Below are 18,839 nucleotides of genomic sequence, written 5' to 3' on the forward strand. Positions count from 1 at the left end.
ATAAATTCATAAAATTGTAGTTCAATAAAATTTTGAATGTAAGTCAACAAACGCAATGACATGGCCTTTGACCCATGACAATAGGTTTAATAAACATCTTCAGTAGCGCTAAATCAATGGGGAAAAAATTCAAACTTAGAACTAGGTACATGGCATGTACCCCTATTTGAATCACTGACTTACAACCAATAGAAAACCAAGGTTTTAATCTACCAAATGCTGTATAATATTATGTTGTTTTCTGCACAGAGAATTGTCTATTTCACTTTCAGTTCAAGCTTACTTCCCATATGAAACACATCAACAAGTTTAGATGAATTTTTAATGGCTATTGTCTGCTTTTTGTATGTTATTATTCTGTATTTTTTGGTGAATTATTTAATTAAATAAAAAATTCTTTAGTGCAGTACTACCATTAGTATAAAAAAGTGGGGTTAGGCATCATTGACAGTCCACAGCAAAAAGAAAGAAGACTCAGGTAAATACTTTATTTCTTGTTTCTCATGTGTATTCTTTATTTATTATGGTAAAAGTAACTAAAATGTAAAAATCAGAAACCTTTTAGGTTAGATACAGTTAGATTAGGTAAAATTAAGAATAATAATAATAAAAATTTCTTTGCTCGTGAGCAGCTTGCAAGTAACTTGTGCATTATGTAATTTGATAGTTTAACATGAATTGCATGTTCTCCAAGTGATTTACAACTTATATAGTGTGAATTAGTTACACACAGTTCAAAGGACAATAAAACAATAAAACTTAAACATAAAATTAAGAAAAACAAATATATATATTGTCACAAGTTTAGAACTATTTAGGATTAACAAATGAAATTTAATGTTACAATATGAAGTGATTCTAGAAAAAAAAATGGTAATTTAGATTTATTTCAAATTTTTTTGGTGGTTACAAGGTTGGTCAAATTGACCAACCTTTTACAGAATTAGGTGGAGAAAATAACAGAAAATAAAGTTTTACTGAAAAATAATTTGAAATATACTTAGAAGGTTTTAGAGAATATCCAAATAAAATTTGAAGTTTTTGAGACAAAGAAAAATATTTTTAATCTCAACATGAAAATCACTTTTTACTCGGACTAGCCAAAAATATACTCAATATATTCATGGACAAATCTTTAGTAAAAATGCTTCATTAAAAAATCTGATTTTTTGTGGACAAAAAACTTGTAATGTTTACTGAAAGTTTGACAAATTTTGTGACGATACACATACTGTATTAAAAGTAATAGTATGGAAACTGTAATGAGTACTCTAAGGTTATGAACTCAGTCAATTCAATCGAGCCCACAATGATAGAGTTAGTGATCTCTGACAATGTGTCTTATAGTGGTCACTTTTGTCCAGAAGAAGGCACAAGCTAGACAAGCTGCTTGTTACCAGTCTGGCTGAAAAATACTGTTACTCTGTCTGACAAAACTATGCATTATGCTTTGATAAGATTCAATTGCCCATCTAAGCAAAACAAATGCTGTAACAGGCACCAACTGTAATGAAGCCAGTGTGCATGTGTATAAGAAAATGATGCCCATTTCTATAAATGTAGGCATGCATATGATGATTGGAATGTGTCCAGGAATTTCCAATATTTATGTTTAGTTTTCTGAGCAAAAAAAAATCTATTAATTTTTACAATACTAACAACATTGATCATTTAATATTTTGAACTTTTAAAACAAATATAATGAATTTCAAAAGGCTCTTTATGTTTATAAGGCCATTTTATAAAATTTAAAGTATTTTCCAAATTTCAAATACTCTGAAGTCATTTTCCAGGTTTTCAAAGATGTGTACAAAAAATCCTGTTATACTCATTTGGAGATAATCTGGAAATAGATCCAACTCTCACTTTTATGAATAAATGTGATGTTTATGTTGGTATAAACAGGAATAAGCACCAATAATATATTTATCTCCACATCCTGTGTAATGGTACCATTATTGACACACATTAAATGGATTGGCTTGCAAGCTCTCTGGACTTCAATGCCATCAAACATCCTATTAGCCCTTTTGTAATGGGTACCCCTTTATATCCTCTTCTGTGCAAGTCATTGTGTTAATTCAAAATTTTATTAAAAAAGATGCCCTAAAAACAGCTGTTACAGTGAAGTAACATTGGTTCCAAGCTGCCCTGGCCGTTAATAGTAACCTTACTCTGTATTGAAGTGAAATACCACCTCTACCAAATGTTCATTTAAGAATAACAGCTAAATGATTAATAATCTTCACTTCATATCACATGCCTTATACATACAAAAATGAACTGAGAGGGTGATTGACATTGTTTTTAACAGTGGTTTTTCATTCTTATAGCTAAAATGTAATAGCTTCCTATTATCCTTTAACAATTTTGTGCAATGTATCACACAGTTTAATATAACATGGTGTACAATGAGTTGTCTGTGAGCACATTTTCTACCATACACAAAAAAATAAGAGAAGAATTTATGAACATCTAGCAGGAAAAATGTCGACATTTCAACTTACTTTTATTTAAACTCTAATATTTCCTAATTCTACATACATTATTTTCTATTTCAAAATTTATTGATAGCAGTACAACTGCCTGTCCTCTGACCCTCCCAACAATATACCAGTGTATCTATTGATAAAGCAAAAATACAAAGATTAAATCAATTACTAACACGAAAAAAGATGTAATTGTTTTTTTCTTGCTTTGGTATAACTCAACTTTACTGATCAGTGCTGGCATTCCTCAAAATAGGAAATGCAAAAGGATGGGCCAAGACAAAAATTAGATAAAAACAAACAAAAATGTCTTCCCTCAAATTCAGGTCAGACTAATAAACGGACCTAGCCTCTACATTAAACACTTATTTTCCTTTTACAGTGGTATATTATTTTTCAAAACTACTATGGTATAAATCAAAGCTTCAAAAATTTGAAAATTTATTAGTTCTTTAAGAAAAACTCACCCAAGACACAGAGATTTGTTTGTGAGCAACAGCAATACCAGCAAACACTAGTGGAACACTGGCTAAAACACCAAAAGCACAAACCAGAGGATCAGCACAAGGATTAAAGCGCCGGTAATACTGTGCACCTCCAGATCCAAGAACAACACCAGTTATACCTGCTACACACGTGATTATTCCAAATATTAAACTGACTCTGAAAAGATAATATAATAAGGCATCAGAAACGTAAAATTGCATGCATATTAGGTAGATTATAATTTAAAAAACTTGAAACTACTAATAATATCTAAAAGAAGCAAGAAGAGACATTAAAAAGAATAAAAAACTTATACTCAAAACACAAAAGATGCTTTGAAAAAGGTACTTCAGCCTCAACCTTCTCAACTCATATCTCATCACAAGTGTCGGAAACTTACTTTTTAATAGTGTGTGTATATATATATATTAATGTAAATATATAGGTGTGTTGGGCCAAGGAATCTTCTACAGTTGGTGTATGTGACTTGTTCGCGATAAATTCAACAATAAATGAACAGCACGTACCCTATCTGTTTTTAAAATAATATATATGTATATATATTAGAAACAAGTTAAACATGTGTACAAATTCTTTATGCTATGGAGATCATAGTTGTATGTTAAACACTATACAGTTCTCTTCTTCTTGTCAAAAGTCCACTTAGGCCAATTCAATTGTTCTAGAATTCAGTTGACAAGCTGAAATTTTTTTCTCTATTTTTATCGCAATGGTATCCGTGTATAATTCATTTGCATTGTCGTGTGAGTTACTGCAGTTGTATTCTGAACATTCAAAAATTTCTGCTTTTCGTACTTCCAATAATCATCTGCCTTTTGTTAAGTCCATACAGGCAGGTTCAATTATTTTAGAACACCCTTTAATGAGACAAATTTTTCTCTTTATCTCATTCAAACTGTTAATCTCACTCTAACATATCAACCACTAGGCCATTCACTCCCACGATGGTTAACTTTATGTTTTATAACTTTCCACTGACTGAGCTTCTCTTTCCCATGGTTTTACTTTTACTCTGTTTCTGCTCATCTAGTCGCAGCTATTAATACATCTATCACTTAGGCTTTCTAAAAATCTCCATAGCCTCGACATCAATGGAGTACAAATATAAAATTAATTAATAATACTACCAACACTAGACAGTCTTTTATGTCTGACAACAGGCCACATATGGAAGAAGTCATTAAATCTGTAACATGCTAAAACAACAAAGCTAACTAGACTGACCACTAAACAAGCAATCTTTGATGACTATTAAATATTTTAAGTGATTTTATAGTACACAACTCCAAAACATTGTACATGTGAAGTCATAGTTCAGCATTTTGAAGTTAAAATATATATTAAGTTTAAATTTAATTTATATCATTCAGCAACATACTCATCTTTATCAGCTTTGTTTCCCTGTACATTAATGGCATAAGTCATGTATGATGGGGCCCACCAAGCTAGAGCTCCAACAGCAAATGCCACACATGTGAACCCTGCCGTTGACCAAATAAAGGAATGGCTGAAAATCAAATATTACTGAGAATAGTTTCAAATATATCAATTTCACAAAAACTGTTACGTTTTATTGAAAAACAACTGGAAACTATTTTTTCCGTGACTTGTTTTTAAATAATGTCACTTTTTCCAAGATAAAATAATATTAAAAAACAAAACAATAAATATTGATGTAAAGTTTTATAAATTTCTAGAACTTAAAAGAGAGAGTTAGAATTTTCTAAGTTTCAATTGTTAAATATTCTATTATTATTTAAGCAATATTTTGTTTAGAAATCTACAAATGGACTTTGCAAACACACTACTTTTATAATTAAGTTTGAACTAATAGCTTCACAGAAGCAATTCAGTTGAAATTTCTGATCAAATTTTGTCAATTGTAAAGATAAGAATAAAAAATATATTTCCTTACTTATTCCTTTAAAGTTTTTAGGCAAAAGATAGCTTATCAGCTACTTTTAACAGAGTTTTTCTTGCTTATGGCTGGCTTAGAATCAACATTTTAGGACAATTAAATTTTCATTTGGCAAGATAAAAACAGGATGGTAAACACAAACATGCCAAGTGTCAATCATGACTGGTCCTACCAAAGCAGACTCTATCTTAGCAGTAACCATGTATGTACTGGAATTGACAATAACTATTTACTGAGCAGGATTCACTATCAATTGTTTTAGGACAGAATGTTCATGAACTATAATCAGGAATCTTAAGACACACATTCTCCTACATGAGCAGCTACTGAAAAAGAACAACCTTCTTACTTGGTAATTATACTTTGCAAATCTTCTTTTAAATTTGTGTTTTTTAAAGGAGAACCACCTTCTGCTTCACCTCTTGGTGGGTCTTGAAGTGTAGTAAAAATCAATATGACAGACAGGAAACCAAGAACTGGGGTTACCTGTAGCAATGATAACACATTATTGTTTCATTATAAACACTGAATAAAAAACATTAAAGATGGGTTGCTGCATTATTATGAATATTCCAGTGTTATTGAAATCCTTTAAGAATGATATACATTAAGAGGTATGATAATGGTTCTTTGTTGTCCATATGTTATGAAACTAACCTCCTGCAATTGGGTGGGTCAATATGTGTACGTCATGACTTTTTTATTTTCTTCTACAGAATTACAATCAAAATTAAATAAACAAGATTATTATCAATGTATGCAAAAAGGCTTGGATTAAAACATAGTTTATAATTCAAAATTTTATAAGTTTTAATTTCTTAATTTCAAAAGTAGATACTTAAATAAATTTTTAATCTTCACTTCAATGTACTACATGACACGTATACCTTCCAAATTGCCAATTTTAGATTTTCTTTCGACCTAAACAGTCTTTCAAGTTTTCCATGAATTATACACTCATAGAACAGATACTGGCAAGCTAGAGTGTAAATTTCTAATCTCGAAGCTTCTTGCTTTATTGAAATATATAAAAGTCAAACCCACATGTCACACTCATCCTATCTTATTCTGTCTTTAAAAAATGTCAGTATTTCTCTCTGATATTTGTTATTGGATTATTTATAATCAATAGAAAGTGAAAATTCTTCTTTCAATAACTTTTATAAGGCTAGTATGTTTTGGCATTTAGTAAAGAGGTATTTAGCCTCAGTTTCATTGTTTGCCATCATAGTGTCCAGCTTTCTTATAGTGTAGTTAAAAAGCCAGTTAAATTATAGTACTTTTTCTTTATTCTGTTTTAGTACCTGACATATGTTTTGTGTTTTAAAATAAATATTTAAAAGTAACATTATTTATTTTGTGGACAACCAACACAGTGGAAAAAAGCAGTTTTACTGAAGTAAATTCCTGAGTTCAAATAGGCCTATTTGCAAAATTAAGTCTTAAATTTCTTGCTTTTTATGTAAATTTTTTTATTTATTGTAATATATTTTTAACAAAAATTACTGAAATGTAAAAATTATAGCTTATAATTTAAAACTCTATGTTTTAATTTTAAAAGAAGATATTCAAATAAATTCTCAGTCTTCATTTCTCTGTATCACATGATGCATGAATTGCCTATTTTAGTTTTCTTGCTACCCTCTATGATCTTCCAAGTTTCTCATTTTTAATTTTAGGTTCCTGAACAAAAAAACTTTTAATTTTTACAAGATTAAAAGCAGTAACCATAATATTCTGAACTTTTAAAACAAACGTAATAAATTTCATGGGCTATCTATGTTTATAAGGCCATTTTGAAAAAATGTCTGATGTCATTTTCCAGGTTTTCAAGGATATGTACAAAAAACAACAACCCTGTTATACTCACTGGGAGATAATATGTATTTTGTAAAGAGTTCAAATAGGCCTATTTGCTGAGATAAGTATTAATTAAATTTCTTGTTTTCTATGTATATTTTTTATTTATTGTGATATATTTTTAACAAAAGTTACAGAAATGTTAATATTAGAAACCTATTACATTAGATAACAGAACATAAATAAAAAGAAAAACATTTTTTAAATCAGCTCGAATTAACAACATCATGGGATTGTAGCTTCATCAGTAGTCTATGTTAATTCCTTGGTTACGGATTAGGCCCAAAGCTAATGCGTAACCACCAAAGTAACCAAGAGATTAGTCATTTTTTTAACTTTTGGTAATATAAGTGTATCCTCATGAAGTTTTGCAGACTATCAGAAACTATTATAAGACTTTTGTACATAAAAAATCAGATTTTTCAATTAAATATTTAACTAAAAATTTGTTCATGAATTTATGCCACCTGGTTACAAAGTACATTCAGAATTATAGTCTGTAAAGTTAGATAGCGGTTACAACGTTGGTCAAAACGACCAAGCCTGGTTTCGGGGAGCTAATCTCAAACACACTGTCACTAGGAGAAATGAAGATAATTTCATGGTAACTAATCACACACTCCGTGAGAATTGAACAAGATCTCCTTGTCACTGATCACACACACACTATTACTCCGAGATATGGAGTGAAAACATTTTCCTCTCAGTATTTCAAGATGCTAAATTGTATATATAGGTATTCATCCAATCTTATTTAGTGCATCTGTAAAAAAGTATGCAATGACTGTAGATCCATGTCATAAATTGTAATACAAATTCTTCAGAACACTGTAGGGTTGAACTTGCCTTTCAAAACATTGATGCTTTTTACAAAACTTATGAAGTACAATTGCCAAATAAAGACATATTCAAATGTGTGCACATATAAAAAGGAGATTATACAGAAATAATTTGTTTTAATTACTAGAGATAAAAAAGTAAGTTTAGAAAGACAAAAAATTACAAGATGGTTGACAATTACAATCCCAAGATTCTGGGATTATCAGCTTTCAATATTATTGCATGATCATTTCTCCAAGTGAGTAGACAGATATTTTCATCATCATATTTTTGTTCCACCATTGTTATTGCTTTACTTTTTCATGCACAAACTTACTTTTTCACAACAGTTTCTGGTATTCATGCTTTTATCAAAACATTATTGATTATGATTTAACATTACATACCCTTAAGGCCCAGTGCCAGTCTCCAAAAAGGTGAGCAACTTCTGACCCAGCAATGTATCCAAGACCACTGCAAGAAAGTAAAAATGTTTAAAAAAAATAGAGACGAAACTATTTCCTTCCAAGACTACATGTATAATTTGGATTTGTTGTTGTTACATCATACAACACAGGTCAACAACTGTATAAAATTTCATTCTGAAAGAATACACACTTGTCAGACAAACAAAGAATTTAAATTTTCTTGTAAACATCTGTTACAGTTCTTTAAAATATTCTGAGCATCAAACCCATAGTTTACTGACATAGACATTTTGATTTTTTTATGGACATGTGAGAATTTGACAAAAAAATTCTATGGAAGTTTTTAAAAACAATTCTGAAAGGATTTTGAATAAATAACTTTAAGGTATTTACAGATTTTAATAGATTAACTAATATTTTAATAACAATAAGTGTTGTTTTAAAATAATCCAGAGATTGTTAATGGAATTTAAATTTACTCTTATAGATCTTGTGTAATTGAGTTTGTTTTCAATATATTTTTTAAACATTTTGCTAATGTTTTATTTTTAAGCTTTGGTAACCTGATTTACGACAATGAAGAGAGAATAGCAGTATACAGACTGGAAAAGCACTCTCAGCCATTAAATAATAAAGGTGTTACAATTTCTCATAAAATCCACTGTCAATAAGGTTATTTTCATACTATTCTATTAATGTATGTAAAATAACATCCCATTATTTACATACAATTCAGTTATTGAAATATGCCCCATATCTCCAGAATGTAGCTTCATTTGGTCAATATTGCAGTATTGCAGCTTTGTCATGGGCCATTGATAATCTATAAGTTCACTAATCCAGTTGAAACTAAATTGGAACACTATCATTAGGAAATCAAACATTAATACACATGGCTTAAAAGGTTCAGATCATATTCATTTGATGTCAAACATTCTTAATTTACATTGTTGAAACAAACTGAACCAGAGTAGAGGGAACCACATCTGAGCAGGCCAATACAAAGCAACAAGCAGGATGCAACAAGGAGTGGTCTGGATAAGGGAAAAGACTGTGAAGAGGAGTCTGATCAGAGGGTAGGCATGTGGGTGAAGACCCCCCTCCAATCTTGATTGAACCCATCTACTCCCAAAGCTGAAGGGTGTGGAACCAGAGACCAAAAGGAAATAATTTGCCAGTGAGTGGCAAACACATCTATATGCGATGTTCCCAGTGGAGAATATACCCACCGAAATACTCAATGAAGAAGGGACCACTCCGTGGGGAGAACCTGGTTTGGTCGAGATAAGCGTTCGGCCACCAGATTCATAACACCAGGAATGTGACATGCCAAGATTGCCATGTAGTGGTCATTGGCCCAGTAAAGAAGATCCAGAGTCTGAAAACACCTTGCTTGGTGATATAGATAGCAACAGTGGAATAGTCAAAATGATACAGAGCTCAATAAATTGCCAAAAAGCCCAGGATGTTGAAAATGGAGATTAGCCTCCTTGACAGACCATCGACCTGAAATCTCTTGGGAATCAAGGATAGCCCCCAACCCATCAGGGAAGCATCAGTAAACATATGAGACTCCAGATAAGGTGGAGGAATGGGAACCCCCACCATGGTCAGTTCCTTGTCGAGCCACCAAGCAACAGCCCTGATCCCAGGGGGAAGGGTAATGAGATGGTCCAAGGGTTCATGGGAGAAGTTCCATTGGTCGAGAAGCATCCACTGAAGGGAACACATGTGAGTTTGACACAAAGAAATGAGAGCTTAGAAGGAAGCCCACAACCCCAAAAGAGAAAGAACCCTCATGCAAGGAGAAAAGGAGAAGGTAGGGCCATTGAGACTGTCCACTCCATATCCCTGAGCTGAAGTGGAGAAGGCTAGGCCTGACAAAGATGGGAATTGAAAAACAATACACCAATGGAATAATATATTGAATGGGGTTAAGAATAGACTTCTCCAACTGGATCAGAAAACCCTACCCAATTAGTTTACCTAGAGCAGTAAACAGGTGTGATTGATTGACTATGCACAGGAAGAGAAGAGCAGGAGCCAGTTGTCCATGAAAAGGAGAGTCTGAAGACCCAATGAGTGAAAATGATGGGCAAAGGAGCATACCAATCAACAAAACAAATGGAGCTAAAGAAAGACTGAATTGCACAGAAGAAAATGATATGATACTAGAGCAGTTGGAATATGAAGATAGGCATCTGTCATGACAAATTGGTCTCCAGAGTCCTAGGGGGGAAAAACCCCAAAGAGAGAGGTAGGACTCCAAATAAGAGTTCAACCGGGACAGGTCTATGATGGGTCTCCAATCTCCCATCTTTCGAGGGAAAACAATTAGCTTGGAGTGAAACTCCAGTTGAGTGGGTACCACCCATTCAACAGCCCCTTTGTGTAGTAGATCTTGAACAGACTAAGCAAGATGACTGGAAGAAATACAATCCTGAGGAGGATGGAAGGAGATCTGGGAAGTGGATAGGGTGAGAGTGGAATTGAAGACAGAACCAATAGAACCCACAAAACTGTCGTGAAGCGTAGCCAAAAAGACACATAAATGAAACATACTTAGAGAAAGTACTCTTTACTAACAAACTAACAAAACCTAGAAATTTGTAGTCTACAAAGTACATAAAAATAATGAACTTGCAAAACTATGAAATTTGACCTAAAATACAAAACCACTAAAGAACTTAGAAGGTAGCAGGCATGTAAATATAGAACTTATAAGTTCACTCAATAAGACAAAGGACACAAAAGTAAAATCTACTCTGAATAAAATGAGAATGAAAAGGCACCCAGTTAATAATAATAAAATATGACTTGAATCAAATCCCTAATTAGATGCGACTAGTAGTAAAGAAAAAGGAACTTACAAGCTAGCTAACATAAACAGTGAAAGGAAGTATAAATAATGAACCAACACACCCACAAAATTGGCCAATTACCCAAGCATTAACTATAGTGCAAAATCCGTACATATACTGAAAATTAAACAAAAAAGAAAGTAATAATCAAACTCTAAATGCAAATTTAAACTGAAGTAACTTAGAAGGTAAAAGAATTATAAAAATCTAACTTACCAACTTCTGAGCAAAGAAATTAAAGACCTAAATTATCATCTGAGGAAATTAGGTCAATCCACACAATCTCACTAAAAATGGGTATATCTACTGAGAGTGAGGAATACACACTGAAAAATTTATCATAGATAACAATACCTAACCCAGGAGATTACATGAAGGCAAAGTAACAGATGGAAGGTGCTGTAGAAAGAAATTTCCATTTAGTAGTTATATCCTTCTTCACAAAAATTGTAATGTGAAAGGAAGAAATCGTTGGCCAAATGTAAGACACAAACTTCCCACGAACTAAAGCCTGTGCTTCCCCAGCAGACATCGTCGACTCTGAGACCTGGGGACTTGTGTCGGAACCATTGTCGACTGTCACAGGAATTTCATCATCTGCCATATTAAATCTCGAATTTATATGAACAAATTACAATTCAGAAAACAGAAATATTTCAAAAACAAAAAAATAGAAACAAGGGAAATCAAACACAAGAAGTTAAAACTGATATAAATTTGTGATCAAGCACAACCAAAATTTTGTAGTCACATGGAGAGCGAGTTAAAACACACATCTACACACTAGAATGCCAATCAAAAAATTGAGGATTGTCCTAGAACAGTACAGAGAGATAGCTGTGCCAGCATAGATGGCACAATAAGATTGGTGGAGAGTAGTCACACGATCAGTACATGTTCTGAGATGGCACAAAACTGATGGGGTATAAAGCCCAGTGTGCTGTAGCAAAATTATTTTTAGCAATGCTTAGAGTGCAGACCAGGATTGAAATAGCTTTAGATGAGAAGAAGTAGTACTGTTTCGAAATCGTTAATTTTCTGTACAGAAAACAACACAATATAATACATTATTTGATAGATTAAAACTTGAAACTTTGGCTTTCTATTGTTTATAAATAATATAGTATTAAATAAGGGGTCTGATTTTCTAGATTATGGTTTTGTAACTAAATAATCACACACATAAACAAATAACCATACAAAAATGAGATAATTGTTGTGAAACTGAATTGTAAGATGTTATTATTAATGATGTAAAACAAACTATTAATAATGTGTAAAGTTGTGTGATAACACAGACAAAAATCTATTACTACTGCAGATGCTTTATGTTAATAATATAAAAAAACATATTTACTATGAGATGATATCCATTAACAAAAAGTAAAATATGGAATGATGTGTATAAGCAAAATAAGATTTGGCAAGATTACAGAGGGTTAAGTATGTTATATTAAAACGAGTTTTGATATGCATTCCAGCAAGTCATGTGACAACAACCACCAATATAAATTCATGGCAGAGCAGCATGTACCATAACAGCACTTTGACACTGTCTGGCATTTCAGAGAAAGTGTGATGCCACTGAAAACTTATCACTTTTGACTAAGATCATAAATATGTGTTCAGATCTGGGATTTAGAATTTCCAAAACAGGAATATCCCTTGTACTTAATGGCATTGGAAAAACAAAGGAACATAAATCAATTTAGGACATCAGAATCATACAGAAAGAGATCCGCAACTGTACCCCCATCCAAGGTAAATAAAGTGCAGCATCTTGTAACAAGTGAGAATTCACAAACACAAAAGTCAATGGTAAAAGCTATCTACTTGCCCCAGACAATAGTACACAACATAATCAAGAAGAATATTGAAAAGATGACAACAAGGTATGGGTTCAGCAAGATAAGGCTTCCAGTCATACCTCCCATTCAACTTTCGCATATATCAAGCACCTGGAGAATGAAACCAGGTATTCATGCTATTCCACATGAAGACATACCATTCAAGTTGCCAGATGCAACAATTATGGACTTCTGTGTAATCAGACAGTGGAAATGGGTGCTGGGAAACTGTTGTCCACATAAGCTAGATGGGTAATGGAAAGCAAGCAGGAAGGAGTTGTATGTTTTGGACATAAGAACTTTATGATGGAGCCTTCTGCAATGGAAACTACACTACAGGGCTATTATCAAGATGCATGTTCATCAAATATAGCATAAGCAGATGTGAGTACACAGACTGTAAATGAAGTGATGAGACTCTAAAATCATTTTAACTCTAGGCTTATCAGTACCCTTTTCTGCATGTCTTGCGGATTAAAAATTTATATAAACAATCTTACTATCAATGTATGCCAATGAAATTAGCATTATAATTCAAAATTATATATTATATAAGTTTTATTTCAATAGAAACCTGTAAAAAAATTAATAAATTTGACTTCTGTTGTCAGGTGATGCACAAGCATTCACATATCTTAACTTTTGGTTTCTATAACATGAATAGTGCCCATATACAGTATATTTCTATGTCTAAACAGAAACTAAGTTAATTACTGTGTTTATACATCCTTCTTTCCAATTCCTTATGGTCATTTCTTCCCAGACACAGAAAATAAATTTTGCTAAATCCTGACACACTCACCTTCTATACATGGACTTGAGATTTAGAAGCCACATATACTTATCTGACATACATGTTTATAACTAATCAAATGTGCTCATTTTGAACTACATAATACTGTCACTCTTCCTAAATTATTAATGTGGGGAAAGCCATTATACCATTGGAGAGTTTGAAGTGTGATGATCAAGGCAATAGTCTGAACATAAATTAATTTTTTTAATACCTTCATAATTTTATGTTAAAAACCCAAATAAAATAAAGATTATTTGTGGTCTCAATCTAGTAATTTATAATTTTTTGTTATTTCAAAATACATATATAAAATCTACAAAAATTAATTTGTCTACCCTCTCCATGTGGGAGATTCAACAAGGGGTAGCAAGTATAATGCAGAAGTGCAAAACAATTTTGTAACATCATAAGTACTAATGATCATTATTTTCTGTATATATTTTATTTAATTTTCTATGTTTTAAGAAAAATAGCTAAAATGTAAGTATTTATGAGTAAATAGCAGCAACATATATACATATGTAACATATGATAACCAAAATGTACTTTGGAGATTATGTGTTAGGCCCTTTGAACTGAACCCATAAACTTACTGAGTTAATATAGTGTACTAAACCTATGTCAGCTTGTATTTGTTCATATACATATTTACATAAGTAACTGATTCATTTTTTGGAAAACATAACTTAATAATAATAAAGCGAATTTATTATATGTTTTGAAATCTTCAAAATTCCATCATCAGTAATCTAAAGGTACAAAACAAACACAATTGTAATTACAACAGAAATATGATATGATTCGTAACACATAAGTACACTTTTTGTATTCAAATTGTTTACTTATGTCTTACCAATTATATCATATTTTTGTTGTAATTACTATTGTGTTTGTTTTGTACCTTTAGATTACTGATGATGGAATTTTGAAGATCTGAAAGGTTTAATAAATACTTCCTATTATTACAATCGTGTTTTGCTTTATTATTATATTTACATAATTAAGTACTACTAGCTAAGGAAATTTATTGAAATTATTTTAACTTACCTGTGCATTACTTTTATATATTTACCTGCACAGTTGTGAATTTCCTTAACATAGATCAATGGATTAATTAATATATCTCAGCTCAAAAGGCTTTAATGATAATAACTAATAGTATCATTTGTGTCATTTAAAATTTATAAATGAACAGTTTTCAGAATTACTCAGTTATGTTTTTTCATATCCCAGTGGAAACAGAAATACACTGTATAAGCATTAGCTATATCAAAGTTTATATAACCTACCTGCCTACAGGAATGGCAAAATAAAAAATGGCAAGCATTTTTGATCTCATTGAATGAAAAAATAAGTCAGCTATAATGGTTGGAGCAATAGTGGAGTAGCTGGCTTCACCAGTTCCAACGAAGCCTCGCAACACCATGAAGAGGCCAAAATACTGGAACCAAAAACAATATATAAATCCTCGTAGCATGCTATGTGTACATCATTACAAATATAGCTTCTTTTAATATGAAATTACAATCACATCATAAAATGAGGAAATAGTAGATTAATACATGGTTAACTTCATTTATACCCAAGAAAGTATAACAAATCTTACCAATTTTTTGCTTTTAAATGAAAGTGAATACTTCTTTTACTTACTAGCATTTGATATTTTTCTTTTATTCTGATACACACGTTTCAAAGTTTAGGGATTTTCATTTAAAAATATACAACTATTGTGACAAATTGTCCACTTACCCCAGAGGGTATAAAGGATCCAAGAAGAGTTGTCAAGCTCCAAAACAAAACTCCACAACCCATGATGAGCTTCCTACTATATCTGTCTCCAAGGTAACCAAAGATAGGAGCCATAATCATGTAGCTGACGATAAAAACAGTTTGGAGCAGTCCTGCTTCTGAATTATCTAACTTGTAATAACTTAGGATATCTGTTAGTACCCCTGCAAATCAAAGAAACAATATCTTATGAGCTCTAATCATTGAGGAATCTACTGAGGATAACTTTTTGTAGTAAAAGTTGACATTTTCAAACATTGAAAATGTATTTCTGATAGATACTCCACTCCACTCACATCTAGCTTTTCTGATTCAGTGCTTCTTTCTCTATATGCAAACTTTCTTGCTCACCAAAAGTCTTGAGGCTCCTACCTAATCTCACAAGTTTCCACATACTATTGCCTCATTGATGCATGCAAACGAGCATGTGACAGCCCACCACCAATAGGAGTGTGACAGTACCTCCTAGCACAGCTGGCTCTCTCTATTCTGATTGTTCAGTTGTTATTCAAGATTAGGAATGAAAGTAAGATGCACCGGAGGTGAGGAAGAAGAGTGGAAAGTGTGAAAGGAGGTGAGTATCTATCTGAAATACATTTTCAGTGTTGGAAAATGTTAACTTCCAATATGCTACATAATCTCCTCTCATATCTAACTAGAATTCCAAGTTGAAGTGGTGGAGGAGTTGGTCCAAAATTTCACCTAGATGAGCCCCCTTTGGGAAGTGCCTGGAAAGAACCCATGGAGTGCAACACCCTCTACATAATAGTTATAGATATTCAAAGATGTTATGTTGCTAAGAGTGAATAATTAAAACAAGATTCCTTTACTGAAATTAGATATCACTTTATTTTGTTTTAGTTTGTACACACATATATCACCATCACACATGGAGTGATATCTTTCAGTAATATGTTAGAAATAATAATTTCTTGCTTTTATTTTTAGTCTCCTGGATATCAAGAATAAAGAGATAGATTGAAGTACCTCTCAACATCTATTTGGATCTCACATAAAGTAAAATGTATGCTTTTTTTTACATAACACAATTTTTATATAACACGTAATTAGTAAATTTCCATAGTTTTTTTCTTACTTTTGATGATAAATATGTAATTCAGGTTCTTTAGCTGTACATCATATAAGTTAGTTTTTACTTTACTTTGTGATTTTGCTTATGTCCGTACACATACAAACAAAATGTACATTTATTAAATATATTCTTAAAGAAAAAGCTCAATAATTCAAATGGATATGCATAATGTTTTCAATATGTCAACTGAATATTAATAGCATTTTAATTTTCTCTGATGGAAAATATTTCAATGCTTAGGAAAAAGAAAAATATTTCTTTAGATGAAGCACTGAAATTGTTTTTTGCTTCTTCCTCTGAAGAAGAGTGTCTTTCTGGATTGGAAGAAGCTGCAATAAATAAAAATGAAGAGAAGCAAGAACCAGCATTGCTGGAATAACTTTTATTTGAGGAGCCTGACTTACCTTCAAGGGAAGAAGACTCTCCTCATGACCACCAACAATCTGAGGTTAGTGATCTTCCCAAGACCAGCACTACATCAACGTTCAAAATGGCTAGAGGCAAGAAGACACAAGAAAATCCCCAGGCCTGTAGTGCAGAATGGAAATGGGAAGTCCTCAAAGATGAGCAGCCCAGATTGTTGGGGGACTTCAACAGAGGGGAGCCTGTTTCCCATCAAGCAAGTAGGTGTCAGACTCCTCTTGATTTTTTTCAACAATTTTTTTTTTCTGTCAGCACTGTTGCTAAGATTGCTGAAGAAACAAAGATTTGCACACTAGCAATGGGAACACCTAAACAATGATGTCAGGAAGAAAAGGAAACTGCTGAAATATAATGATGTTACTTCTGAAGAAATGTTAGCTTATATTGGTTTAACTATTTCTATGGGTATAACTCACTTACCATCTATTACAGATTACTGGTCTACCACTCCTTCACTTCATCTTCCCTGGTTTTCTTCAATATTTTCCAGGGAAAAATTCCTAACTATTGCTCGCTTTTTTCACTTCAATGGAAATACTAATAATCCACCTAAAACTTATGCTAAGCATGATAAACTCTTCAAAGTCAGACTTGTGCTTCATCATCTACTAGCAGCTTTTCCAGCTCACTATAACCCTTCTAGGGTACTTTCTATTGATGAGCAAATGTTGGGAACAAAAGGTAGAATTTCTTTTAAGCAATATCTACCTAGCAAGCCTACCAAGTGGAGAATCAACCATTGGGTTCTGGCAGAAGCTGTGACTGGATACTATTTAAATCTTAGAATATACTCTAGTAAAAGAGGGATTTGTACCTTCCATGAGCTTAGCAAGAACAGTTGTAATGACTCTCATGGAAAAGTACCTTGGAAGGGGACTCTCTCTTTTTACTGATAACTTTTATACTTCCCCAACGCTGTTTAATAAGTTGCTTTCACTTGGCACTTATGCTTGTGGCACTTGTAGGAAGGGAAAGGCCCAATTCCCAGACATGTTTCCAGATAAGTTATAAAGGGAAGAGTCACAGTTTTTCAACTGTGGCTCAATGACTGCTCTAAAGTGGACTGATAAAAGAGATATTCATGCTCTTTCTACAATGCATAATGCTACAGTAAAGGAAGTGACAAGAAGACAGAGTGACATGATTAGCAAGCCACAACTAATCTTGGATTACAACAAGTTTATGGGAGGGGTTGATCTTAATGATCAATTTCTTAGCTATTATTCCATTCCACATAAAACTATCAAATGGTATAAGAAACTTTTCTTTAGATTTGTTGACCTGCCTATTGTTAATTCTTTTATTCTTTTCAAACAGGTAACTAAAATTAGCAAGTAAAAACAGGAGGACTTCTGTTTACAATTATTGGAATCTCTCATGAAATCTAAAATTGAAAGTAGAGGAGGGCCTTCTTCTTTGTCAAGTATCTATTCACCAGTTCTGGCAGACACACAGAAATGGCTCTCACCTGGGAAGCATTTTTCAGCCTTTGATGAATAAAAAAAAAGGTGCAGATTGTGCCTCCACAGAGGTTTAATTAAGTTGACTTGTAAGCAGTGCAAGGTTCATCTCTGCGTAAGGCACTTTGAAGAGTACCATACTTTGAAGACTCTTCAAAGAAGTTAACTTTTCTTTCTATCAAAGCTAGTCAATATGTTATGATTAGAAAGAAAAGTAAAACTCAATCTGATTCCTTTTATTTCCTACTTCTTCCACTTTCTTAAAATCTAAAACTTCTTTAGTAGAAGTTTGGTGTTTATAACACTTTGTTTTTTTTTATGTTTTTTTTACACCATCACTCAGCATTTAGGTATTTCCACTTGTTTTAAATTTAGTTTATTTGTTAATTAGTGTTCTAAACTCATTGCACTTATTAGCCATAAAAAATGAAAATATTTCAACAAAGACTTTTACAAGAGCACACAAATTTTTGTCTATATTGAATTGTATTTATTATACATTACTGTGCTCAGTTTTATTACTTTTATCATATTTTGTTATTAGTTTCTG

At 32.2% G+C, this 18,839-nt stretch overlaps 1 protein-coding gene across 2 annotated transcripts in view; it reads right to left on the minus strand.

Annotated features, from left to right (window-relative positions):
* Nucleotides 1–18,839, minus strand: part of LOC106460621 (protein spinster homolog 1-like) — a 40,319-nt gene that overhangs the window by 14,447 nt on the left and 7,033 nt on the right. For both annotated transcript variants that reach the window (XM_022387384.1, XM_013920347.2), the window contains exons 2-7: nt 15,275–15,477; nt 14,815–14,966; nt 8,001–8,067; nt 5,264–5,400; nt 4,375–4,503; nt 2,957–3,152 (exon numbers count right to left, since the gene is read on the minus strand). In XM_022387384.1, the coding sequence (XP_022243092.1) occupies nt 2,957–3,152; nt 4,375–4,503; nt 5,264–5,400; nt 8,001–8,067; nt 14,815–14,966; nt 15,275–15,477 (884 nt within the window). The remainder of the gene's footprint in view (nt 1–2,956; nt 3,153–4,374; nt 4,504–5,263; nt 5,401–8,000; nt 8,068–14,814; nt 14,967–15,274; nt 15,478–18,839) is intronic.

Source organism: Limulus polyphemus, unplaced genomic scaffold, assembly GCF_000517525.1.
Source record: "Limulus polyphemus unplaced genomic scaffold, Limulus_polyphemus-2.1.2 Scaffold804, whole genome shotgun sequence".
NCBI classification, from domain to species: Eukaryota; Metazoa; Arthropoda; class Merostomata; order Xiphosura; family Limulidae; genus Limulus; species Limulus polyphemus.